The sequence below is a fragment of the Vicugna pacos genome, chromosome 32 (genome assembly GCF_048564905.1).
Source record: "Vicugna pacos chromosome 32, VicPac4, whole genome shotgun sequence".
Classification (NCBI taxonomy): Eukaryota; Metazoa; Chordata; class Mammalia; order Artiodactyla; family Camelidae; genus Vicugna; species Vicugna pacos.
This window is the reverse complement of record NC_133018.1, coordinates 8,955,534-8,982,766: the sequence shown is the minus strand read 5'-3', so window position 1 is coordinate 8,982,766 and position 27,233 is coordinate 8,955,534. Positions and strand designations below refer to the sequence as shown.

The following is a 27,233-nucleotide window of genomic DNA, read 5'->3' as shown; positions in this document are numbered from 1 at the left end:
TCACTTACCAACTCCAGGAAATGATTCACTGAAATTAGCTCATCATCGCAAACTGAAAAAGCCCCAGGCAGCAGAATTTCTCCAAAGTGGATGTGAGAGGAAGAATCCGACATTTCCTGCCAGGACCTGAGCCGGCCGGGAAGAGAGAAGCGCCCTGTGGGGACAGCTCCCGCCGAGCCTCGGTCGGGCGCTGCTGGGACCCAGGACTTGCCAACCCTGGGCTCACTGGTTTCTCTCAGCCACCCCAGGACGGGTGTACTATCCCCATTGTCCACTTTTACAAACGGGGAGACCCAAGTTCAGAGAGGGCAAGTCCCCTGCTTGAGGGCACACAGCTAGGATTTGAACGGAGCAGGGTTTGAACCCAGAGCTCTAAGCCCTTCAGCTCCATCTCCTGGGAGGTCTCTGAACCAGTGGCTGCCCCACCTCCTTGCTGGGCCCACCTGGGTGGTCTGCCCCCAACCCTTTCAGTGCGAAAGGTGGCGATCTTGGAAACCGTCACTGACTCTCCACCTGCTTCTGCTCAGACTGTGATGCTTAAAAACCAATGCCTAGTACTTAGCAGGTTGCTCTACCCACCCCCCAACTGCACCCTGAAGCATTGTGGGTAGAAGAAGGACCACACTGAGAGCCGCTCAGCTCGTGGACCCTGTGTGGAATAGTTGTTGTAAGGATTTAGCCAGATTACTTGTTCATTTATTCATTCAACAAACAAACATTTGTTACATACATGCTCACATGATGTTACATAGCTCACATGCCCATATGGTGTCATCAGGAAGGGGAAAAGCATCTCCATTGTGTGCCCTCTATGCGTTAGGCACCAGGTGGGGCCCTCAAGTTCATTTGCTTCCTGGAATCAGCACACGTGGTATGTTTCACAGAGAAATTCAGGCGCGGGGCGTTAGGTTCCTGTTAAAATGCAGAAATGCCGGCCCACATACCACCTAAATAGCGTCTTGTGTATTGACTCAGCTACGCACACCTCCCTTGGCTGCTGCCTCCATTTAATGTTTCCCATGCTTTTCCCCCTCCTCCTCCCTGCTGCTCCCACAGCAAACCTCAGTCCTCGACTCAAGTGCCCTCAAGACCCGGGTGCAGCTCAGCAAGAGAAGCCGCCGCCGGGCTCCCATCTCCCACTCCCTCCGGCGCAGCCGGGTCAGCAAGTCGGAGAGCAGGTCTCCTCTGGAGGAGGAGGCTGACAGCACGTGGATGTTCAAGGACTCCACAGGTATGCCCCATCTCCTCCACAGAGAGCACGCTGAGTGGCAGGGGGATTTAGGTTAAACCCTGGGGAGAGCTGCCTGACTTTGAAGGCTGCAGGATATTAGAACACAACAACATTGGAAACTGTGCTTTCTCATTGCACAAGAGCTTATTGGAAACTAGGGAAGAAAAATTTTGAGGGTGATCTATTCATTGGGGCTCTGCAGGTTGGTTGTAAGCGACTGAGACGCAACTTCACAGGATTTCACTGTTTCTGCTTTTACCCTCATTAAATTCACTCTTATCCTGTCTTTGGATTTGTTTGCCAGTCTTTCTCTGGATTCTTGAGTTGGAAGATCAGTTCATTTATTATCAGTCTTTTGGGGTTTCTAATAAATTATTTCAGGCTATACATTTTCCTCTAAGGACTTCTTTGGCGGCACCCCCTGTCAAAACCTGAGCCACATCTTAAAGAATAGGTAGGAATTAGCCAAAGGAGGGTAAGCCAGATGGAAATATCAACAGGATCAAAGGGGCAGAGGTGTGGAAAGAATGTTCTGCAGGTGTGGCAGGGAGGGGGGTCTGTCTAAGCAGTGCAGGGTTGCCTAAGCCAGAGATAGCAGGAGTCATGTTAGAAAGGCAGCGCCGGTTCATGGAGAGTTGTGATTCCTGGCTAAGGAGTTAGACTTGATCTGAAGATGGAGAGCCAGGGAAGGGGTTTAAGAAGAATGGCAGCCATAGCCGGTGACCTCCCTGCTCTATGCATAAGCAGTCTTTAGTTTACATTGTAGGGGCTTTTGTTCATTTGCGATTTGCTCGTGGCAAATAGCAGGGCATCAGGCCAGGCTCTGGGCTGGGTGAAGAGTGTAGCTACTGACCAGATAAAACACTCCCATCTCATGTCTGTTATTAAAGGAAAGGTTTAAGTATCTAGGTTGAGACTTCTCCCTGCACACGTTCTTGGTTTTCCGAACCAAATTCCACAGAGCTGCCTGGAGCAAGGAAAGACCAGAGTGAGGGCAAAAGCACATAATTACTCCCAGCTGGAGTGTAACAGCAGCCTTCTGGTTCCCAGCATCCTTGAGGAACTGGCCAAGAGCTGGGGAAAGCCGGGGGATACACCTTGTGAACGTGGCCAAAGTCCTTACTTGGCCTGGGGGCTCCAGAGGACCCAGCCTTGCCTTGGTCATCCCCGCCCCCTTCTCCCTCCTCTCACTGTGCGTAAGCCCTCAGCCGGGTCTCCAGGAGGTTGGCTCCCCCCCCCCTTTACTCCTGGAAGAGGTGGGCCAGGCAGTCTATCACCCAGAAGTCTCACCTGCACAGTGACGGGGTCAAGTCCCAGTGATGAAAAGTGCTTTCCTGGTCCAACTCTGGGCAGCCTGTCTGCAAGACACACGAAGCCCTCCCCATCCTCTTCTAAGACCATGACCCCCGTATGTTGTTGGCTGAAAGCATTTCCATCTCCTTCCCTGCTTCTGTCAGAGATTTCCTTCTGTTTCCCTGACCTGGAACGAGCCAGGAGCCCAGGAGCTGGGTCTGTCTGGGCCTCTCCCAGGAGCAGACCCACCCTGCCTTACTGTCCACCATAAGGCACCTGAGTTTGTCCTCATCTGTAAAATGGGCTGATGATGCCGTTGTGTGGATTGCATGAGGGATTGTCTGTGCAAAGGATCTGGCACAGAGGCCCCAGAACGGTGGCTCCCAGTGACTTCAGTGCCCTTTTCTTTGCAACAGAGGAGAAATCCCCCAGGAAAGAAGAGTCAGATGAGGAGGAGAAGCCACCCAGGGCTGAGAGGACACCCGTCAGCCGACCCCAGAGGATGCCTGTGTTTCCAGGAGTGGACCCGGCAGCACTGAAGGTACCAGACCTCATGCCCAGAGCTGTGCTCTTCAGTGGCTGCAGAACACATAGGCCCCGGATTTCTCACCCTCCTTCCTCCCTCCCTTCCTGCCTCATTTTTGAAATAGTCGAAGAGTCCCGAGGAATCGCAAAAACAGAGCGAGAGAGGACCCGTGTAGCCCTGCTCAGCCCGCTTCCCCCAGTGCTAGTGCCCCCCGTGACCATGGCACGTTACCAGGCCAGGACATTGACCTTGGCCCGGTGCTGTGAACAGTAGTACTGACTTTATGTGCGTTTCTCTAGTGACCCCCTGTTTCTGAATCTCCACCTTCTGTCTTTCTTCAGCCCCCAGACCTGCGGCTTGGTTCGGTCTCCTAGGTCAGCCTCGATGTCCGCATCTGTGCAGGGGGCTGCGCTCCGCGTGAAGCATCTTGCCCGGTGCCAGATGCCGGGGAAGCAGGAGGGAACCAACCCAGCCTTCTGTCCTTGAGCAATCCGGGGCGCTGGGGGCGGGGGTAGGGGGTAGACAGGGAAAATGGTTGTTTTGATTCCAAAGGACGTGGGAGTCCAGCGCTAGAACCACATCACACTCTCTTGAATGACACCGCAGTCCCGACTGGACTGTGGGCTCCTGAGGCAGGGCTGGGCTGTCTCCCCTCTCCCCACCCTCAGCTCCCTCAAGCATCTCACACAGCTTGGGGATGCGGGGGGTACTGAGTTGGGGGGAGCCTCTTTTACCCCCTCTTCTGGGCCCCAGCAGCCCGAAGAAAGGCAGCCCTTTACTCCTATTTTACTGAAGAAGAGACAAAAACAAAGAAGCTGGTTGTTTGTGGAATTTCTCAGCTTGACACTGTGCCGATCAGGAAGCCTCCCGTCGGGGGCCACGAACTTGCCACGGCTTTGCTTTTCAGGTCATTTCCAGCAAGAATGAACTATCAGTAGGCAGAGAATGCACGCTTTTCCCTGTCACTGACTTTACAGGCCTTTGAAACGTGGACATTTTGCGGCCACTGGCCCGGCCCAGAGGTTTTCTGGCTTATTTTGTTAAGCATCAGAACAAAGGCTGTCTTCCAGGGCAGCCTAACACGGCAGGCAGAGGAAGGCCCTGCTCACGGGATGGGGCAGAGGCTCCCAGGCTCTTCCTGGGAAGAGCCCTGGGGTTGAAGTTGGGCAGGATCCCAGTTTTTGAAAACAGTGTGACTTTGGGCAAACTGCTCGACCTCTGACCTTTCAGCTACTCCTCTATCAAATGGAGAAAGCCATGTGTCCTATAACTCACGCCTGGCGGAGTCCAGACGACAGGGGCCCAGTGCACAGAAGCATTCAGGTGGACGGTGGCGATGGCCGCTACTGCCGGGGGCTGGGCCAGCATTGCCACGGAGACAGGTGCCACCTGCCACCGCCACACCCCTGGGCTCCCAAAGGAATCCGTGCACACCATTCTGAGTCATTCCATTCCCGATGTGCCCTCCAGAAATGGTGGAATCCACCCTGCCTTTTCCCCATGGGAATCTGATGGTCAGAAACCTCACTTTACTTGTATTCACAGAGCCAGGAGCTTAATAGAGCTGGGCCCCGCCTGTAAGATGCGGCTGCTGTCTCCACTTTGGGTGCTCAGGAAACTAAAGCAAACGGGGTAATGGTGGCCTTTCAGCCGAAGATACTGTGATCATGCGGATTTTTGATGGTTGATCCCAGTGGTCAAAGATGGGTGCTTGGACCACAAGCCTGACCTCCGATTTTTTTATGGCCTCCAAGGTCAAGCAGCGTCTACCCCTGCCCCTGTGTCTGCTGCTTGGGTCCACTCAGATGCCAGGAGCCCCATCGTCCCCATGCAGTGACAGTACCATAGGATGGGACCCTTCCCCAGACCAAAGGTGGTTTACAGACTCCACTGTCTTCTCTCTCCAGGCCCAGTTGCACAAGAGGCCAGAGGCGGACAGTCCCAGCGAGACCCCTGGCTGGGCCCCCCAGCCCAAGACCCCGAAATCGCCCTTCCAGCCCGGAGGGTTGGGCAGTCGTGTGCTCCCCTCCAGTGTGGACAAGGACGAGAGGTGAGGGGTCCTGGGGCTGAGACTCAGGCTGCACTTCTGGGGAGGGGCTTGCCTGGGTTCTGGTGCTGGGTGGAATGAGTTTCACCTCTGTGTTTTCTCTCATTGTAGAACTTCGTTCACGTAAGCTCTGGGCCCTCTGACATCTTACAGACACACAAAGCTGGGGCGGGAGGGTGTAGTTCAGTGGTAGAGTGTGTGTGTAACCATGCGCAAGGTCCTGGGTTCCAATCCCCAGCACCTCCAAAAAAACTAAATAAACCTAATTACCACCCTCCCCCAAAACACAAGCCAAAAAAAATTTTTTTTAATAAAATTAAATATTTAGAAATTGAATGTTAAAACACACACATACACACATACACACACACACAAGCCTGGGGCAGGGGGTGAGGAATCAGGCCAGCGGGCCCCAGTCCTTCCCCCTTTCCTTCACACCCTACACGGATGTCCAGGGCCCTGTTGTTGGAAAACTACTGCTCCAGTCCAGCCCTCTCCAGACTGATGGGGAAACTGAGGCATTCTCCCCACTCTTACCCTGCAGGGAAGGGCCTCTGTCTCAGGAGGAGTGAGGAGACCTGGGAAGAGGGACCAACGGGCACAGCCGGGTGAACAGGATAAACTTAATCCAGCCGCCCTTGGGGAAGAAGCTGCCCCATTCCCAGACTAGGCCTGCTCCCCGCACAGATGAGCCCAGCCCAGACCGGGGCAGCAGCTGGCGGTGAAGGTTAAAGAGCGCAGCTCTAACATCACACAGCTGGGGCTTCATCCCAGCTGTGCGGCTTTCAGAGCCATTCTCTGCGCCTCAGTTTCCTCATCTGCAAAGTGGGTTGGCTAATCCTCGCCTTCCGGGGTGGTCACGAGGATGAAACGAGGAAGCATGTGTAAAGCCCTCTGCACTGGCGCTGGCTTGTGGATGCGCTCAGTCAAGGAAAGTGGAATTCGTATTGTGAGTACCGTGAACACGTAGAATTTAGGGGTCGTTCACGGTACTGCCATTGTGATATAAGTGCTGCGGTAGAGCAGGGGTTGGCCAACCATAGCCCGCAAGCCAGATTCAGCCCACTGTCTGTGTTTGTGAATTAAGTTTTACTGACACACAGCCATCATTTAAGGATTGTCTGCCACCACTTCCCTGATACAAACACGGGCTTGACTAGTTGACACAGACACCCTCAAAGTTGAAAATGCTTACTGTCTGACTCTCTGACTCCCTGTGATAGAGAAATTCAGAAGAAGGGTTCATAACCCAGATTTGAAGAGGAAAGGTGTGGAAAAGGCTTCGAAGAGAAGGGGATCCCCGAGCTGGGTCATGACAGACAAAGAGGTAGCCACAGTCACAGCACGTGCAAAGGCCCAGAGGCCTGGTGCAATCCGGCACTGCAGTCAGGGTGAATTATCGGAACACAGAGTGGGCTATGGGAAGCAGAAGGGAAGGAATTTGAGAGAGAGAGACAAGGTGGTGGCTGAGATGGTGCCTCTATTGCTCTGGGAATGCTGGAGTTGCTCTGGAGTCCACGGAGGGCTCCAGCGTTTCTCCAGGGCTGGAGGGGCCCCCCCAGACCAGGAGGCCTGCTCTAAGCCTCCACCATCAGGCAAGGCTTGCTTGGGGTGGCCAGACCCCTATCTGCCCAGAGGACCTTTCCTTCCTCACAGACCCCCACCCCAACCTCAGCCAGGTCAGCAATGTCCCTGAGCCCTCCAGGGTGGGTGCAGCTCAGCCCCCACTTCTGCACAGGTGGTCAGGCTCACACGTGACTCCCGCTGCCTTTGTGGTTTCAGATCAGAAGAGCCCTCTCCCCAGTGGCTAAAGGAGCTGAAATCCAAGAAGAGGCAAAGCCTGTATGAGAATCAGGCTTGAGCAGGTATGAGGGGCTCTGAGGGGAGACCCAGACAGAGCCTGCAGTCCGAGGAGCAGGAAACTGGGGCCGGGAGGCAAAGGCTCAGAGCCTTAGGGTGCTGTAGCCTAGGATAGAGAAGGGGAAACTTGGGTGAGGGGGTTCTGGGTTCCTGTAAAGAGGATGGTGATCAACTGCTTCCTTGTAAGGGAATAAACACAGCTGGACGGCCCGGGGTGGGTGCACAGGGCGTGGGCTCTGCTCTCATGCCCTTGGCCCGCCCTTTCTCACTGCTTCTCAGTCCCCCTTTATAAAATGAACAGGTGGAACATCAAAGATCAGCTTAATCTGAAAGGTCCCCGATTTCCACATTCCTTTACAACTTGTATCATTAAAAATTACTCTGAAAAAAATAAATTAAAAAAAATCAAACAATTACACATGCCCTGGTGTAGATCCCAAACGACTGAACGTCTTGAACTTCAGTTTTCCCATCTGTAAAATGGGGTAGCGCACCCATGTCCCCAAGTTGTCCCCAGAGCTCCCTGAGAACGCACCGGGAGTGATGCCTGTGAGTCCCCAGGGGAGGAGCGCCGCAAAAGTCAGCTCTGCTCCGAGCAGCCCAGGAGACCCGCCACCCCTTGTCCACAAACCTGAAATCCAGAAGGCTCGAAAACAAAGCATTTCCATCCCTCACTTAGTGACAGAACCTGACCTGCATTCTTACAATGCTATTTAGGCTTTATGTGAATATCCATACATTATGCTACAGGCCTATTGTAAGTGCTTAATTACGGCAGTGTTGCCTAATATATATGTATCTATTATATGTTACATAATATTTACATATATGTATGTAAGCATATATATCTCTATATATGTATATAATAAATTCAAAAAATTTTCTAAATTCCCCAGTAAATCTCTGCTCAAACGTTTTGGGGAAGGGATCAGAGCCGGTGTTCATCTGTGGTTATCCGGTGCTGTGCACGTGATATCTCAGTTAAGCCTCCGGCAATCCATTTGAGGACACTGAGGCTGGAACCCTGACTTCATTCTTCATTCTAAACCTTACCTTCATTCTGCTGTATCCAGCTGCCCACCACCTTTCTCATCCCACCCTTCAAAAATAAAAACAGTCATCTTTCCTGGCCTGTGGCTTGGAGGAGAGGGAGAATTGGGGATTACCAGAAAAGGCTCAATGGTGGAGGGCCAGGACTCCAGGACTGTCCCTTCCTCTCCAGACAGGGGACGCTGCCACGTCTGATGAACAAGCCTTAACTGCAAGAACCCGAAGACAAGGTCACGCTGCTGCGGTCCCCGCCTGTGCACGCCTGGTGGAGAACGCGGCCCAGGGCCCCCGCCCCTCGGCAGGCTCTCCCGGATGGATCGGGGCAGGCAGGCTCTCCCTCCACGAGCACTTGCACTGTCTCCCCGGACAGCGCTTCCGGCTGGGAAAGAAGCCAGGCGACCCACAAATGTCCATGCTGCCGGTTTTGTGGGGGTTTTTTTTAACGTAAAAATGTGCATTTCTGCCTGTTTTAGACCCCTGCAGCAGCTCCAGGAACACAGATGTAAGTCTGGACCGTCTCCCTGGGTTCTGAGTCGTGAAAGCGCCTCTTCCCCCCACCCCAGGGCCGCTCTTTTTGGAAAGGACGTTCCCAAGGAAGATGCAACTGTTCACTTCCTGCTGTGACCGTGGCCCAAGGCAGTACCACCAGGCTGGGGGGTTTGATTGCTTTTTTGGCAAGATCCTTCTCCCTCTCGAAGATTCTTTCAAAACACCCACCCTCGGTCTTTCAAGTGTATTCCTCCTTCCAGTGGGGCAGTGTGTGTAGCTGGCCTGTTCCATCGTACGTCATATTTCGTTTGCTTTAGAAGGTGATAAAGCAATAATCCAGCCAACTTTCTTTGAAATTGGAGATGTATATATGTTTTTCCGTTAAAGAGCAGGAGCAGAGGTGTGTGAATAGTTTGCTTGAAGTATCCAACCATCTCAGGTTCTCTTATCCCTACCTAAGCTTTTAAAAAATTCTCATTGTCACTCTTGTGTACATTTTCCTGGTTCCTTTTCATTTGAGCTCTGATGTCTATGGGGTGACCTTTGTCCCTTGGCCTCAAGGGTTCAGAAACTGCAGCCCAGATGGCAGTGCCTTTTTCTCTCAAAGATCAGACATACCCCGAGACTTTCTCCAAAGTCCTTCTCTGAATGCGACCTGAGCTGCTGGCATGGAAGAACTACCCCCAGTTGGCCTCAGAGCAAACATGTGAATGAGGGATACTTTTTGTTTCTTCTCACCTCTTCTTTCTACCCACCCTCCCCCGAGTTCTACCTGACCAGGTGCTTTTTCTAGGTCCAAAATGCAGGAAAGGAGAGTCTTGCTAAAAGTCCTTTTCTGGAGGGGAGCCTCCTAGTCCCCCAGGCCAGGAACTCTGGACAGACATGCTGGATGCCAGGTGACCAAGTGTAGGCTTGCCTCGCCTCTTCTTTTCTTGCCAACTCTAAGCTCATTCCCAGGAATCTCCAAGACCTCTGGGGTCTCCAGCCACTGTCTACTCTGTCCCTTTTTTTCGGAAATCCTTCACACCAGCCTCCCCCACCTCTTAAGCCCAAGGCTCCAGCAAACATCTCAGAGATGGCCGGCCCACCCGCCATGCCTGGAATTGCCATAAACTTTGTGCCAATCTTGCCCAGGAGACACCCATCTGTGAGAAAGATGCTTGGACAGTTCGCAGGGCAGCCTCTGACTGCTGAGGGGTGCTGGGGCTGAGTTTCCTAATGGATCTGTGCCCGGCACTGGACTTCCCAAGAGGTGAAAAATCTCTTTTGATAAATCTGCTCTTTGCAAATGGTATCAAAACCTGCATCCCTTCTCCCTGGCCACCTCTCCTAGAGTCTCCATCTGTCTCCCCAGTTCCTCTTCCTCCCTTATCTCCCTCACCACCTCTTCTCTCTCTTGGGGGTGACAGGATGGAGACCAATCCTGTCTCTCCAGGTTAAGGCAAACGCCTGGGCCTTGGGGAGTTGTGGTTCAGCACCACGGACAGCGACTGCAGCTCCTCCTCCCCCCCCCCCCCCCCGAATCCTGTCGACTGAGCTTTGGCCACTGAATGGGCAATTTTTGGAGCCTTTCACCTGCCCAGCCTTGTGCATCTGGAAGCCTCATGCGTCTGTGTCTGCAGGTTTGGCCCTGCTTGATCATGGTTTGTCTTCTCTTCATTCCCTGAGTTAGTGGCCAGTCCGTTCTCTCTGGCCATTGAGGGATTTAATCAGTTGATTTTTCTTTCTTATTTTTTAAAGATCCAGTTCACATTTGATTTCAGTTTTGTTGTAATGGCTTTCTGGGTCAGTAGGTTTCCTTTAAAAGACCCAACTTCTTTTCTTGGCTGCCATCTTTCTTTGTCTTTCTCAAGGTGCAGAGGGCCCCTTGGTACCACCTTAGGCAGTAGGAAGTGACCTGCTCTGTTTGGTTAGTACCTTGATACTCACCGTGCAAAACGCTCAGTTTTGAATTAGTCATGTTTCAGCCCAGATACACCCAACAGGAAAGAAAAACACTTGAAAACGAGATTGACCTGCAGATCTTCTACCTAACCTCCCACACCTGGCTTGGAACTCAAAATCCATTTAATTCCTTGGTGATGAGGACGTACAAAGTCCACCCCCCTCGGAACTGACCAGAGCAGCCTCGTCCCTCCACTGCAGACAATCACAGTGGGTCAGGATTGGTGGCCCGCTTAATGCAGGCTCCTGTGACCTCTGGCTCCCGTGACCTCTGCCTCCCGTGACGATGACCCATGCAATGAAGTTAGCTGCAGCTGATGCTCAGAGCCTCTGCAGATAGCTGGGCAAATGGGTTATTTATTTCTCCTCTGTCTAAACTGGGTGAGCTCTTGGGGGGCTAAGCAAGGGGTTGCATGCTAGTTTCTTGAGTTTGCTTGGAGCCACCTTTGGAAATCTGTCTCCTTTCAAAGTAACTTACTATGCCTTAATTATTTGTATGCAATTAAGTCACCTGCCCTCATCCAGCCCTCCTACCCTGGGCCTTTGGCTTTCTTTAAATGAGAGTTTTATACAGAATGCATCAAAAGTAAGATGGGTGATTTTTTAAAGTATAATCTTTCTCTCTCTCTCTCCCTCCCTTCCTCGCCCCGCCTCCCCACACCCCTTTTGCACATCAGCATTTTGATGGCTGGTCTTTTGATAAGTCTGTATCTTTTTCCCTCCAGTAGACCCCCTTCTTCATAGTCCCTTGCCTAATGTAACAGAAGCCTTTGGCCTGTAAAATTCCATGGCGTGGCCTCCAAAATCAGTGTTGTGGAGACTCCCTCAGTGCCATCAGAGAAATTCCAGTGGAACAGAAGCCTCGCGGTGTTTAGAATGTTGGAGGTTCTGAGTGACACTGACCTGACAGCCTCATGTCATCGAGGATTCAGGGAAAGGACAATCGGATGGGGGAGGTTTTGCAGGGGACAAGCTGAGTCATGTGCTTTCAAACAGATGTGTTTTCCTTTGGAAGTGAGGCCAACTGTAGGTATCTCCACGGAGCAAGAGTAGAAATAAGCCTAAGCCTGAGGTCCTAAACCTTAGAGGCTGCCAGGGGATTTAGAAAAACATGACTTCCCAGAAGAAGACCTCAGCTGCTCCCACCTGGTGCTGACAGCTGCCTCGTCCATTTACGCGATTTTTCATCGCGATGCCCCCGGATTGCCCCAGGAGCTAGGCATAATTATAAAGCGAAACACCCACAGGTGTGCGGTCAGAGCACCTCCAGAACTCTTACAGGTGACTCGGGCCTGCATGGAAGACGGAGTACCCCTCAAGGAGAGGGCTCTCAAGGCAACCTCTCCCTCCCCAGTTTCTGCTTCTCCTCCTCAACCCCTGAGGCCCCTCCCACACAGCCCTGTCCCTTCGTATAAGAAGCGAGATGACTGTTGCCTTGATGTAAAGTGGCATTTCAGGGCGAGGTCTGCGGGGAGGTGGGAGAAAAAGCATTATCCACTGGGACTTGCACCCCATCCCCCCAATTTAAGCCATGGCGAGTCACTACAGTAACAAAGACTTCTTAGCCTCTGGGTCTTTCCTCCTCCAAAAAGTGCTAAAACAGGAAACCCTCCCAAAAAAGCCCATGGCATCTGATTCCATGGGGTAGGAGGGACAGTATTAAGGTGGAGGGAGCCAGTTAAAGGAGGCAGGACCCACTCCACGTCTGATAGGAGATCCACCTTGCACTCCATCCCCTTACAGAGGGGTGGATCCGAGCCCTGTGCTGAGAAGCTGCTAGGAGTCACCCTGCTGGAATTCTGGGCAAGCCCAGGGTCTGGAAATGTAGAGCCACACAGAAAGCAAGTAGGCTTGGATGTGCCGCGTCTTAGCCAATCTGTATCTCCTTTGGCCCCACCACCTCTCCAGAGATTTCTTTCTTTTGTCTGTGTTGATGCCTGCAGGGAGGGGGGCCAGAAAGCCAGGTTAGTTCTGGAAAGTCAGCCTGAGATTTCTGGCAAGGTGAACCTCGCAGTCCCCTCCCTTGTCCTCCCAGAATCTCCTTAAATTGTTACCCTCGCACCTGGTGCCACATCATCTTCTAAGGCATCAGCCCTGGCGCTTTTATGACAATCTCCAGTGGCGTCACATCTGCTTAAAGAAAAGTGATGCCATTGTCTGCAGAAGAATTTGAGCTTTTTAATGATCTTCCACGCAGCCTTATAGATCATGTAAATAGGGGGCTTGCAAAAGTCATCCATCATGTATGGAAGATATTTTGTACCATGGTGTTTCCTAAATCATAGCCCACAAGTCATGCACTTCCCAGATAATTACGGTCCTCAAAACGCTTTGTAAGATGGGGGGAAGCGGAAATATACATACGTACAACACTCTGTTTTCCTAACCTTTCTTCCGGGTCCCTTCCTCGGATATCTGAGTCATGATGGGAACACGAGTCCTGGGTGCAGGACAGTTGGTGCCTCCTGCCAGCTGGGCTCCTTGTAGTTGCCTTATGAACTCACAGGCTCTCGGAGTTCTGAACAGAAGGCGGTCGAGGGGCAGGCACTTTATCCAATCCCAGAAAGGGTCTCTAACCGTGTGACTGAGAATTCATCTAGAGAAACCTATATTTTTAACATTAAAACAAACGGGGGCTTCCCGGACCTCACAGAGTATTGGATGTCTACAAGTGCTTTTATATTTTGTAACTGTAAAGAGGTTTCCTACGCACAGAAGAGCAGTTGGGAGTCTGGTCGACTGCCCTAAAACAAAATGACCTCTGCATGTACAAAGATGTTGCGTTCAGACTATGAAAACAGCAAATAAAGCTTTGACGCGAGCTGCACTGGAGAAGTGGGCGTGTCAGTGTGTGGATGAATGGGCGGCCCCACGCATGCATGCCTGTCACCAGCTGAGTCAGTCTCTCCTCTGTGCTGAGCTGGGGGCCAGGCAGCGGGAGGCCGTAGCGGGGGTCCTGGGAGAGGGGCCCTGTGGACACAAAGCAGGATGTCCGTACAACGTGGGGGTTGAATCCTCATTCTGCCTCCTCCTGACTCTGGGGTGTGTCTGAACCCCCACCATTCTCCAAAATAGGGGTGGTGACAGTGACATTAGTGGACAAAAGGTTAAGGCAGCGGTTCTCAGTTGGGTGGATTTTGCCCCTGTGGACATCAACTGGCAATGACAGGAGACATTTTTGGTTATCACAGTGGGGTAGGGCGTTGCCAAGGGCAACTAGTGGGAAGAGACAAAGGATGCTGGTAAAATCCTATACTGCACAGGACAGTCTCCCCCAATCCATCATCACAAAGAATGATCCAGCCCCAAATGGCAATAGTGCCGAATAGTTGAGAATCTGGGCACATAGTAGGTCTTCAGGATCTAAGGAACTGATGGTGGGGGGAGTCACACCTGATAGGCTGTCTCCACCACTGTCTTCCCCTTAGATTCCCCGCAAGTGGCCACTGAATCCCAGGTTAAAGGGTTGAAACCAGCTGTGCTTTCCATGAGCACCAGCGGGAAGTAGCCCCTTGGCTGAAATGGTCATTAGTAGGAGGGATCTTCAGTGAGTAGAAGTAATAAAGTAACAAAAATGAGTGCTTTGCTTTCCTGATCTCTCAATGGCTGGAGTAAGAATCTCCATTCATAGGTGAGGAGGCTGTAGCTCTGACTTTCAGTAAGTCATCCAAGGTCACCCAGCTCCACCTGTTTCCAGAGTCCAGCTGTCACTCACATGTCCAGGGGTACAGGGGTCTTGGGTCCTGCCTCTGACCGGGCTCACTGTAAAATGAACACTGAATGTGATTTTCACCTTTTGCCTTTTTTCTTAAAAGCAAAAAAAACTCTCCAGATTCCTTTCAGTTAGTGAAAACAAGTACTAATTAACGTAGATCTTTCATAAAAGCAAAATGGCCTAAAAGCAGGAGAATTCTGTAGCTATCATGGGTGAAGTTTTTCTTTGTTAGACACACACACACACACACACACACACACAAATGCCTGGATCTTTTTTTTTTTTTTGATCATAAATAAGGTGACTGTCATGATCATCTTTATTTCTACTGAGGCTAAGAGCTGGGTCCTGGAGCAGGCCAGCCCCTCCTTCTCTCTCCTGTGTGACCCCGGGTAAGTGACTTCACCTCTCTGAACTCAAGTTTCCCCCTCTATAAAGTGGGGATCTCAATTCCTCCCCTACAGAAGGCAGCATGAGGACTGAATGCTTGTGAAGCTAGCAGAGTGCTGTGCACATAGTAGGTCTTCAATAAATGGTCACTGTTATTTGTGTATGCCTTCTTTTCATATATTTTTTCTTTTTTTAATTGAAGTATAGTTGATTTATAGCAAAAAGCGATGCATTCTTTTTCATATTCTTTTCTATTATAGGTTATTACAAGTTATTAAATATAATTTCCTGTGCTCTACTGTTGTCATATATGCTTTCTGTATGAAGAAAGTGAATCTTTTTTTTAATCACCAATGCAACTCAGTTGACTGCTGGAAATATTCACAATATAGGGGTAATGTTAAGCACGTGCTTTAGACATTTTTGAAGATTGCAAAATAGACGAGTGAGTCTCATAGTGCCTGGCATAGCAAGTGTTTGATAATTGTTATTTTTTGTTATTATCAACATAATTTATTTTACCAACTTTTCTTGTTGGACTTCTACTTGATTTCCAATACTTTCATACTTGAAACAGCTCTGTGAAAAACGTCTTTGTCTGACTGTCTGCGTGTATGTGTGTATGTCTAAGAAGACATTTGCGTCTTTGCTGGGTCTGTTACAACTTCCCGTGGGAATGGCTGGAAGGACTAACACCCAACGTGGAGGGTATTTTAGGGTCATCGGACTTAACATTTAGGCCACATGGCACATGGGAAAATGGAGAGATTCCAGGGCCCCTGGCTTCAGGCACTGGCGCCATGGCAAGGACGCCACGCACCCAACAGGAAGACAAGGAAAGGGAGTTGGGGGGCCCTGGGGAGCTTTCCGCCCTGAAGCCCCCCTCCCGGTGCTGTCGGGCTGCCCACAGAGCTGATGTGGTCTGTCTGCCCCCCAGGAAGTCACCAGAGGCCACGGCTGAGGACACACAGGCACGGGGGCCTCCCTGGCCCTGCTATTAGGGTGAAATGGCCCGAGCGGAATCGGGCAGACAGGGCGCAGCCTCAGCAAGCCGGGATGTGCTGGGCTGTCAGAAAGCGCGCATAAATAGGGCGCGCCTTGCGGCAGCAGGCTGAGTCTGCAGACGGCGCGACCCCTCGGTTCTTCCCAAGGCGACTGCAACAGGTTCACTCTGGGATTTGGGGACTGAGGGGCAGGTGGCCCCCAGAGGGGTATGCTCGGCTGGCCCCCTGCGCAAACTTGAGGGCTGGAGCTGAGAGCGAGGGCCCAGGACAGCCACCAAGGCCAGGGTCGAGCCCTTGGGCTGGAGCTCCAGCAGGAGGGCTACAAAGACTGAGCAGAGCTGGGGAAGGGGAGTGGGCAAACTGGAGGGCTGCTGCATCTCCTGAGAGGCCTCCTGCTGAGGCCGGACACGGGCAGGCAGACAGCCCGTGGGCCGTGCATCACTGGGCCCGTGTCCAGAGTAGCTGCTCCCAGGAGTGGGGGGTGCGGGAGGTGTGGCTGGGCAGCAGGGGTGGGGTGTAGCTGTGGTTCCCTAGGGACACTGTGGACGTCTGCAGTGGGCATGCATGTGTGCAGGGGAGTGGAGGGGTAGGCTGTGTTTGTGCAACAGGCAGGAAGTGACCATGTCCAATGACCATGGGAGACTGTGTGAGTGCGTGTGTGCACGTGTGTGTGCTGCCAAACAGGAAAACTGTCCTGTGTGTCGGCGTGTGCAGCATCATGAGAATCCTTGCACGTGACCGCTGCAGGCCGGGTGTTGTGTGGCACAGCGCCTAGGGATGAGGGTCTGTCTGTCTGCCGGGCTCTGTTTGTGCCTGTGTCTCTTTAAGCGACTGGGACACAGTCAGTCCTCCAGAAACACATAGGGAGTGAATAACTGAATGCAGAGAAACGGGGCTGGAGGGGGTGTCCCATGCCTTCTCTAGCTGTCCATCTGTCTGTCCATCTGCCACCACTCTGTTCTGTTCATCCCTGTCAGCCAGCACAGGGCCAGGCACCAACTAGGTTCTCACGAAATCTTTGGCAAATGAAGTAATCAGAGAACAAAAGACTACTGCTTGAGGTGCGGAAGGGGGAGATGTCCCAGTGGAGGAAGCCCATTGGAGGGGTCTGGAGGTGCCGGGTCCGCACAGAGCTCTGGGTGCAGGGAAGGGCCCAATCCCAGCCTCACCTCCCTGGGCCTCAGGATTCCCCTCTGTAAAATGGGGGCCCTGATCCCCCTGTCCCCGTCCCTGGGGTCCCTAGTATGAGCTCCATGGGTGTTTGCTGAGTGACTGAACGACCGACTGTAGGTTGTGAGTAACGACCTCATCTCAGAGGCAGCCCAGGTTCTGTAGCTCAGCCTCGACGCCAATCACATCGACACCTGGTTTCGCCCATTCTCCTTTGATTGAAGCCACAGGTGTTTCCGGCAGGATGGCGGAGCAGCGCAGTGCCCCGGAGCAGGCTGCCGCTGGCAAGAGTCATGGAGGCCTCGGAGGCAGCTACAAGGTACCAGGAGGAAGGGGTTCTGACGGCTCTGGGCCCAGGGCTGCTCTTGGTCCCCGGGGCCAAGTTGGCCAGGCCGCCTCTCTCCAGAAAGGAGCAGCAGCCCTTCCAGCCAGCCGGGACCAGGAGGAGCCCTCAGCTTTCTGCTGTAAACTCACGTCCTGGCTCTGCTGCATCCTTCCTCTTCTGTGTCCTCATTTGCAAAATGGAACCCATCACCCGCACCCTGTCGGTTCCACAGAGGTTTCAGGAGACCCAGTGCTGACTCTGCTTCCTGCCTCAGTTCCTGGCCCGCTCTGGGCCTCAACAGCCCCGACTTTAAAATGGGACCAGTATCCAGACTTAGTCCCCGGAGCTGGTGTGAGAGCTAAATACCATGGCCAGCTAATGGAGAATCTGAGAGCTGGGGTTTGTTGGCTCTGTCCTTTCCAAACTATCCTGGGGTCTGAGGATGAGCTGACAAAGGAGGTAAAACTGGGGGCTTTAACCAGCGTGGGGGACACCGAGAGGGAAGAGCCTGCCTGGCGCTGGGCTTCATTCCTGCCTGATCCTCTGTTTCCCTCCTGGGAGAGTGCAGGGTCGGTCTAGTGACCCCGGTGGGCCTTGGCAAATGCCCGGAGGCAGCTGCCCACAGGGAACTGGGTATCACTGCCGGACCTTCCTGGCTCCTTTTGGCATCTGTGCTTGGGAGAAAAGAGCCGGCTGAACTTATTGAATCCGGTGCCTCCACTTAGTTTGCTGTGCAGCCCAGGACCCTTTCTGAGCCTCCCTCGACCCTTCTTATAAAATGACCAGAGCCGATGTTCCCCAGGGACCTTCTACAGAGACAGCTTGTGCTTCTAGGCAGGTGAAGGAGGCAAAAGCTTCCTCAGCCTTTGCAACTCCTTCCACTGAGGTTTAGGGACAGGCAGACGTCAACTGTTGCAAACTGGGGTTTCAATTGTCCTGCAAGGGGCTTTTTAAAGGGAGAAATTTCGTACTGAGGAAATAGTACAGATTTCTGGCTTCTCTTGAAAAAATTCAGAACAGGGCCCACAACCCCTCCTGACCACAGCGGCTTTATTTCCCTACCGTCTTCCCAATGGTCATTTCGGTCATTTCGCTTTACTGGATTCTGCACTGACTCCAGCCCAATAGCCGAGTTGCAATCCCTAGTTTAGAGGTTCCTGGAGGCATTCCCCTCTGTGGCCACCAGAAGGCAGGGCAGGCCTGAAGCCAGCATGGCTGTAAAGGGCAGAGCTGATGGAGCGGGTGGTGGTACCTCCCTCCAATGCCCTAAGGACTGGGCAGGACAGGGGCTGGGGCTGGGACCCCCACCAAGGTGGGACACTCAGGAAGCTGCCCTTCCAGGTGATCGTGTACGAAATGGAGAACTTCCAGGGCAAGCGGTGCGAGCTCACGGCCGAGTGCCCCAACCTGACAGAAAGCCTGCTGGAGAAAGTGGGCTCCATCCAAGTGGAGTCGGGACCGTGAGTACCTGGGCCCCCCGGCCCCTCCTCACAGCCCTGAGCTCTCTGGGGGTCAGGAGGTCCAGGACCCAGCTCTGCTGTGGGGCCTTAGGCAACTCCTCCCCATCTCTGGCCTCACTTCTCCCACCTGTAAAATGACAGCATTGAATTGTGATTCTCTTAGAATCCTTCTATCTCTCCATCACTGGGATCTGTAGCAGGGGCGCGGGGTGGGGGGGCAGAGGAAGACACCCTAGCACCTAGCTCAGTGCCAGACTACTGGCATTTAATGCTTATAATTTTAATAGTAATGATACCACCTCAAATGGAACGTGCCTTATGTCACTGAATCCCCACAACTGCCCCACTTGACAGATGAGGAAACTGAGGCTGGAGTAGTTGAGTGTCCTGTCTGTGTGCACGTGACACGCAGGAATCCCAGCTGGACCCTGAATTCTCGTCTTCAGGTGGGAAGTCCAGGCTCTGGCACTAACCACCTGGGTGAACCTGGTGAGGTGCTTCACCCTCTGGGCCTCTGTTTTCTCATCTGTCAACTGGGGACAACAAAGGTTACCTTCAGAGAGAGTTTCTGTGAAAATGAATGGAAGGATGCACATACACAATAACGACATAATAGTAATAATAATAACACGAAGGAGAAGGAAGAAGAGGAGGAGGAGGAGTTGGCTGTGTAATACCTACGCGTACCAGGCATTGCATTCAAAATGTTTCTGAGCAGCCTACACAGAGGCTGCACATGAAATAAATTTTCAATATTATTTCCCAGGATGATTTTCTGGCTCAGAGTCTCAGCTCCCAGTATGGCCTAGTAGCTCCCTCGATATCAGGACCAGGGGTCCATAGTAGGTTTGGAGGGAGTGTGCGGGGTCAAATGTCGGCAGCTCTTCACCACCACCCCCCTTCACTAGACTTGGGTCCTCCCTCAGGGCAGCAGAGGTGACCCAGGCCACTCTCCTCCTGCAGGTGGCTGGCGTTTGAGTGCAGGGCCTTCCGTGGGGAGCAGTTCGTCCTGGAGAAGGGGGATTATCCTCGCTGGGACGCCTGGTCCAACAGCCACCATAGTGACAGCCTCCTGTCCCTCCGGCCTCTGCACATTGTGAGTACAGCTTCTGGCAGCAAGATGCTCCTGTCACAAGCTCAGCCCAGGGGCTTAGCTGGTGTGGACGTGGCCTGGGAAGCGCCCTCATTCTTTCTGACCTAAATGGTGGTGTGGGACAGGAAGTTGGCTATTGAATGGGCACTGGGCTAGGGGGTCAGGAAACCAGGATTTTCATATTGAATTAGCTAGCAGGACACTGGCACATCCCTCTGTAACCCTGGTAAAGTTATGAGCCACGTGGTCCAGTCAAAGAAACACAGCCTGGAAAAGAGCTTCAGAAATATCTGCAAAACCAGCTCCAGTCCTTTACTTGTGTTTCTCAAACACCTGAAAGAGACTCGGTCCACAGTGACACTTTAAAATGTCGCTCTTCTGTCCCCACTACTGCACCCACACTCAGCCACTGCTCCGGCCCTTCCTCCTTGTCACAGAGCAGATGTTCCTTGGGAGGGACTGGGGGCGGACAGCTGGGCAGACCTACTCAGAATCTGGGGAGGGAATTTTCCTACATTAATAATAATTCTGGTCTCCTGCCACCCTCTCTGTGCCTCAGGTTCCCCATCTGCTAAATGATGGAGTTTAACAGGACCTGAAAGTTTCCTCACCCACCCCCTCCTTGTTTTGGTGGCTCTCTGGCTCTGAGATTCCTAAGGAGGCCAGCTCTGGGGGTTATTTTGTGGTGACTTGACTCCCCTGCATCTGGAGCCTCCCTGGACCCTGTTCCAGGCATGGGAGCAACCAGTTCACCCCATGGTCTTGCCCCCAGGATGGCCCGGATCACAAGCTGCATCTGTTTGAGAACCCAGCTTTCAGTGGCCGCAAGATGGAGATCGTGGACGATGATGTGCCCAGCCTCTGGGCTCATGGCTTCCAGGACCGTGTGGCGAGCGTCCGGGCCATCAACGGGACGTAAGGGACCCAGCCCCACTCTTACCCCTGCCCTGTCCTCCAGTTAGTCTCGCCTCTGGCTCCAAACAGAATCTCTGTTCACAGTTTCCTACACAGTTGACGTTTCTGCTCCTCTGGGTCTGCAGGCCCTTCATTCAAGTCAGTGCTCCTGCATCATCCTTGCTCAAAGCCCCATTCAAGAGCCCCTGGTGTTCAACTGCTTGCACTTTTGAACCACTGGATTCCCAGGAAGCCTTGACTTAAGTGAAATATGTTCCCCCTACCTGTCTCCATCAAAGCCTTCACTCCTTTTCTGAACATCCCTAGGCCTTTGAACTCTTATTATCTTTCCTTTTCATAGTCCTTGTCCTTCTTACCAGGGGGCCCAGCATATATGTAGGTGTGCCCTGACTAGTACATAGGACAGCAAGCTCATCACCTCCCTCCTTCTAGGCTTGATATCTCTGTTAATGCAACCATAGGATCATCTTCCCTTTGTCGGTGACTATATCTCACTTGGGGGCTTGTGATCTAGGGGTGGAGCCTTGAAATGTGCCACCTCTTCCTGATAATAATTTATTCAGCAACTGTTTCCTGAACATCTATGATGTGCAGGACATGGAGGCAACAATAACCACACAACTCCTCCCTCGGGGATTTCACGGTCTGATAGGGAGACAGGGAAATACGTATTCACAATTCACTGTGATCAGGATTGTAAAGGGGGATGCTCTGGGAGTCCTGATGAGGAACTTGATTCAGCCTGGGGGAATCAGGGAGGGCTTTCTGGAGGAGGAGATATCCTAACTGAGATGTAAAGGATGCTAATGAAAGAGGGGATGAAATAAGGATGAGGCAAGGAAAAGCATTCCAGGCAGGAGGAACAGCATGTGTAAAGGCTCAGAGACATGCAGGTTCAGGGAGAGAAGAGTAAGGCAGGCTGGAGTGTGGGGTGTAAAGAAGGAATGAGAGGTGAGGCTAGAGGCATTTAGTGAGGGATCCTGTGAGCAGGGCTGAGTTTGAATTCAACCCAAGGACACTGGGGATCCAAGGAGGGACTTAGGCAGGTGGAGAGAGAGCATGGTCAGGTGCTGGCTTTAAAAGACTCGGTCTGGCTGGAGGTAAGACACTGGTGGCTGGCCGTGCTGACCCCAGCCTCGGTGTCCCCGCAGGTGGGTTGGCTATGAGTTCCCTGGCTACCGCGGGCGCCAGTACGTGTTCGAGCGGGGCGAGTACCGCCACTGGAACGAGTGGGACGCCAACCAGCCGCAGCTGCAGTCCGTGCGCCGCATCCGCGACCAGAAGTGGCACAAACGGGGCTGCTTCCTCAGCAGCTGAAGGGCGCCCAGGCCCCAGTGGCCCAGGCCCGCCCTGGGGGGCAGCGAGGGCAAGAAGAGGAGACTCCAGGGCCGGGGTGAGGGCCTGCCTGGCCACCCTTCCCCAGAATCTGCTCAATAAAGCCTGGGGCCGGTCCCCCACCTGCCATGTTCCTCCGCGTCACTTCTTGATGGCGCCAGGCCCGGGTAGAGCCCGCGGGAGGGGCAGAACACGGGGTGGGGGTGGGGGGCGGGGGGCAGGGCTTGAGGGCTCTGAGAGCCCCACGGGAGGGCTGTGAGCCGCGCTCCTGCTCCAGGCTCCAGTCCTTATCAGTCCACATGCACATCCTGCCCTGATCTTGTGTCTGTTGGCCTGTCTGTGTCTCCATCTGCCAGTCCATCCATCCCTCCTTCTAGTCTTCCTTCCATATTTCTGTTTTTTCTCATTGATTTATCCATCCTTCCTTCTACCCACCCATTTTTCTATTCATTCTTCCATCCCTCCGTACAAGTCCATCCATCCACCATCCTTCCCTCCCTCCCCCCTATATCCTCCTTCCATCCCTCCATCCATTCCTCCCCCTGTCCATCCATCCATCATCCATCCATCCATCATCCATCCCTTCCTCCATCCCTCCTATATGCTTCCATCCATCCATCCTCCATCCCTCCATACCCTTCTTTTCACCTATTAATTCACCCATCCTTCCATCCATCCTTCCTCTCTCCCATCCATCTATCCATCACCCCCCCCCATCTCTCTGTCTGCCAGGCTCGATTTTCATCAACCTACTCAACAAATGCCAGGCCCTGTTCAAGTTCACAGCAAGTGAACAAAACAAAGTCCCGCCCTCACAGTGCCCACGTTCTATGAGAAAGACAGAACATAAACGAACAAGTAAATATTGAATAGGACATCAGGAGATGGTGAGGGCTAAGGACAAGAAAGCAGGGTACAAGGATGAGGGGTGATGGTCTGAGAACTCTGCTCTGAGGAGGTGATGTTTGAGCTCAGGCATGAAGGAGTCATGAGGACGTTTCAGGCAGAGGAAGAACAGATGGGAAGTATCGTAGGCAGGAGTGTGGCTGAGTGATGGAGACAAGCAAGGAGGCCCCAGGTCTGGAAAGAGCTAAGTGAAAGATGGGGAGGAGGGTCAGAGAAGGTGTGGGGTCAGTATTTAGGGCTCTACAGATTCTGAGAAACTCTGACTCTTCTCTGGGAGGTGGGAGCCATGGAGAGTTTGAAGGAAATAAGACATGATCTGCCTTTGGGTTTAATACGATGACTCTGGCCGTGGCTCAGAGCAGTGACCGCGGAGCCAAAGGGGATGTGGGGAGACTTCCGGGGGCACCTGCAGAGATTCGGGTGAGCCAGGATGCTGTGGTGCCCCGGACTGTTTCTCTTCCTTGCATCAGTAAATGTCCCCCTGCCCAGAGATCTTCTGCAGCCTCAGCTTCGGGGCTGAGCCCCATCCCACCACCCCTACCTCCAAGCATCCCTGCCCTGAGCCTCAGTGGCTTCATCTGGCCTAAGAGGGGCACCACGGCAGTGCCAGGTATACATGTGAGTCCCCGTGCCCCCAGTGGGAAGAGGCCGGGAGTCTCCCCTCTGGCAGTCAGGTGACAGCTGGCTTCCCGCAGGCCCAGAGACCAGCCCCCGCCCCTCCCACCTCCACGAGCGAACCCTGACTTTGTTTCCCTGTCGTACCCAGAGCCCGTCCCAGCCACCTACAGCCTCCCCACACTGATGCAGCTGGTGTGTGGGAGGCCTGTGGGGGCCCCGTTAAAAAGTAACACAGTCATTTCAGCCCACGTGTTTAAAAAACCAGGCCCAGCCAAGAAATCACCTTGAATTACTTTTACTTTGGTGTGTAGGGGAGCGCTGGGGTGGGGCCTCAGGCTAGGGTGGGTGACGGATGCCCAGCAAGGAGGCAGGCGAAAGGCAGGAGCTGACTCCCCCGACGGGGCCGGGGGGGTGGTGGACGGCAACACCCACCCCTCCTCTCCCCTTCCTCCCCCACGACCCACTCCTTCCTCCTGCTCACAGAGAGGCCTTATTAAACTTCATAAACCAGGGCTTACTGAATGCCAGACCCAGCGAGGGGGCCTTTTCTACATCACCGCGCTGAATGGTAACGACGCCCTTGGAAGGCGGGCACGTTATCAAGCCTGTTTAACAGATGAGGGAACTGAGGTTCAGAGAGGCTGTACCACCTCCCCAGGGCGGCACAGGCAGGGAGCGGCAGAGCTGAGGTTTGCATGAGGCGCTAGACCATCCGCTCCTGAGCCCCACCCCCCTCCCCCCCCAACTCTGACGTATCCGTCAGGGGCAGGGAGCCATCACGGGAAAGGAAACAGCAGCAGCTGCATAAGCAACTATTAGAGCATCAGTGACAGTGGCCACGCCCCCCCGCCCCCACTTCACCGAGCCCACGGCTGCTTTCCCGTATTCTCTCCAATCAAGGGGGGGTGATAATGACCCCTATTTGCAGAGAGGGAAACTGAGGCCCGGGGTGCTGAAGTAAATTGCCAGACTCGTTCAGCCTCTGGAGCTGGGCTGATTCTAAAGGTGGGGTTCAGCTGGGCCCCCACATCCAGGGCAGACACAGGAGGTCGCTGATGTCCCAGTGACTCTGCCTAAAGCCCAAACCCATAATAACCGGCTGTGTCAAGGTTCGCTTGCTCTCTGCAAGGACTCCCAAGCGTTATCGATTCAGTCCTCCTCAAGCCCGTGGAAGCACAGAGAGGGGGAGCCGACTGCAGAAGTCACACAGCCAGCGAGCGGCAGAGCGGGGCCTGCATGATTCCAAAAAGCTGCTCTGAACTCCAGCCTAAATTCAAATTCCGGCTAAGGCAGGGGCAGAGCCTGAGCAGGACAGTGAAACAAAAACATCCCTCAGCGACAAAAGGGCAACGTTCAGGGCCAGGAAATCACTTTCCCTAATTGAGAGGCAGTGTAGACTAATGGTTAGAGGCAGTCCAAGTGAACTGATTAGCGGGATTAGAGCCAGTGTGACTGAGAGGGGCCTTTGATCCACATCACCTGGGTTCCTTTCCTGGCTCCATCACTTACTATGTGTCTCTGGGGAAGTCACTTAAGCTCTCTGTGCCTCAGTCTCCTCGTCTGAAATGTGAATTAATAACACTGCCTATCTCTTCGGTTGTGTTGAGTATTAGCCTAAGTTTACTGTGCAGAAAGGGATGAGAACAACAGATGAAAAAGTGTGGGCTCATCATCATCATTAAAAGCGATAACCCCAGAGATGAGCTTCAAGGTTGTGTGGAGCAGAGAGAGTTTCCAGCTACTCAATAATGTGGCTTCATCCTAAGGATGCCAGTGCAAGCAAGGAGAGACGGAGACCAGGCTCTGCAGCAGGCTCGGGGAATCCAAGCTGTGATGAGGCTTCATGGGGAGAATGGGGCCCGAGGGTGAGCAGGACTCACGGAGACAGGATTGCAGCTCAAAGACGCTCGGGAGCCAGGCAGCAGGCTCTGTGGGCATTCTCCTTGGGGTCCACCACCGGCAAGTTTCAGTGAGCGCATCCCTCACGCCTGGCTCTCTTGGGGTCCTCTTGCCACTCCCTGCTGCTAGCTGCCCCGTCTCTCCAGTGGTTACCCTTACGTCTTTTATCTGCCCCTGGATGGTAGGGGTGCTCCCCCATATCCCTTAGAACTTACAGTGGTGGTGTGTGAGCGTCACTTCTGGCAACCAGCATCTGCATGTCCTATGGGGAAGCCGGAATTCTGGGGAATTAACACCTACCAGGAGCAGCCTTTTCCCAATGGCTAACGGGAATCAGCATATAGATACCCTCAGCTCCCTACCCTCATCTGGGAACTCGACCAACCATGCGTCCCCATTTTGGAAAATCATGGAGTTCGTGACAATGTTGCCTGCCATGTTTGCATCACCAATAAATCACCTCTGGGTCAACCTGCATGTCTGGCTGTATTATGTTCAACATGATTCTCCACGGGCATATGAAAATGTCAAACGTTCATTTCGATATTACCTTCTTATCCAAAATTGTCCATTGTAAGTAGCACAAATATCCAGCTCCTTGTGTGCATCATTCTGGTATAGCTGTGTCCAAGCCTTTAGGTATTGAAATATATTATGATCCATTGCATTTTATTATCCTTTTATATTATAGTTAGGACATTTTATTATTCATATATTCTGAAAGGATGTATGTAGGTGATTTACCGTTTCAATTTTGTTTCAAGAAAGTGAAGGGGCTGTCACAAAATGCTTGTCATGAGACAGGAGTGTTGGTGCTGATAAAAGGGACAGATTCTCAGCTTGATGGTCTCTAAGGCTCCTTTTAGTTTTGGCTCCAACGTATCTAAGAATCAAAAAACTTCGTATTTGGGGACACAAAGGACTTGTCCCCATTGTAGTATCAAGAAGGTGATTTCAGACTTTGGGCTTTCACAATGATAAAGACAATGTTATTTCCAGACGTGTTTTTTGACATTTTTATTGCAGTAAAATATTCATAACATAAAATTGGCCATTTTAACCATTTTTAAGTGGACGGTTTGGTGGCATGAAACACATTCACACCGTTGTGCAGCCATCACCACCATCCATCTCCAGAAGTGTTATTCATCTTGCAAAACTGAAACTCCGTGCTCATTAAACCGTAGTTCCCAGTTCCCCACCCCCTCCGGTCCCTGCCAACCACTATTTTACTTTCTGTCTCTAAATTTAACTGCACTGAGAATCTCATAGAAGTGGAGTCACACAGTATTTGTCCTCTTGGATCTGGTTTATGTCACTGAGCATAATGTCCTCAAGGTTCATCCAGGTTGTAGAATGCATCAGAATGTCCTTCCTTTTTTAAGGCTGAATGATATTCCATTGTCAGGACAGACCACACTTCCTTCATCCATTCGTCTCTCAGTGAGTATTTGGGTTGTTTCCACTTCTTGGCGATTGGGGCATAATGCTGCTATGACCACGGGTGTACCCATATCTGCTGCAGTCCCTGCTTTAATTCTCATGAGCATAAGCCCAGAAGGCTGGATCATACGGGAATTCTATGCTTAATTTTTTGAGGAACCACCATCCTGTTTTCTATAGAAGCTGCACCATTTTATACCCCCAAATTCTGTTGTTTTAAGCCACTAGTTTTGGGCCCTTTGTTACGGCAGTCCTAGAAAACAAAACAAGTACCTATCATGTGTCAAACGCTGGGCTGTGGGGACATGATGGTGTAGAGTCAGGCCATTCCAGATGGTCGCTGTCTTGCTCTCTTGTCCATCCCCTGCTGGACCAGCCCCTGCTCCACTTACTCTCCACTCAGGTGAACGTGCCTGCCCCCTGTTCTGGCAGGCGATGCTTCTAATCCCTAGGCCAGAACGTCCCCACCTGCTAGTTTATCACAGGGAAGCATCTACCCTCGGGAAGCTCGTTAACCTGA

The 27,233-nt window shown here is 52.6% G+C and overlaps 2 protein-coding genes across 6 annotated transcripts in view; both read left to right on the top strand.

Moving 5' to 3' along the window:
- Positions 1–13,267, top strand: part of KIAA1671 (KIAA1671 ortholog) — a 159,596-nt gene extending 146,329 nt beyond the window's left edge. For all 5 annotated transcript variants that reach the window (XM_072953657.1, XM_072953658.1, XM_072953659.1 and 2 more), the window contains 5 exons: positions 1,057–1,231; positions 2,941–3,065; positions 4,958–5,100; positions 6,880–6,962; positions 8,180–13,267. In XM_072953657.1, coding sequence (XP_072809758.1) covers positions 1,057–1,231; positions 2,941–3,065; positions 4,958–5,100; positions 6,880–6,958 — 522 coding nt within the window. In that variant the 3' untranslated portion in view covers positions 6,959–6,962; positions 8,180–13,267. The remainder of the gene's footprint in view (positions 1–1,056; positions 1,232–2,940; positions 3,066–4,957; positions 5,101–6,879; positions 6,963–8,179) is intronic.
- Positions 13,268–16,943: 3,676 nt separating this feature from the next.
- CRYBB3 (crystallin beta B3) lies at positions 16,944–21,976 on the top strand. The gene is made up of 5 exons (XM_015247347.3): positions 16,944–17,038; positions 18,386–18,504; positions 19,468–19,600; positions 20,370–20,512; positions 21,664–21,976. Exons 1-5 carry the CDS (start codon positions 16,964–16,966, stop codon positions 21,827–21,829), a joined length of 636 nt encoding a protein of 211 aa, XP_015102833.1. The 5' UTR covers positions 16,944–16,963; the 3' UTR covers positions 21,830–21,976.
- The last annotated feature ends 5,257 nt before the right edge of the window (positions 21,977–27,233 follow it).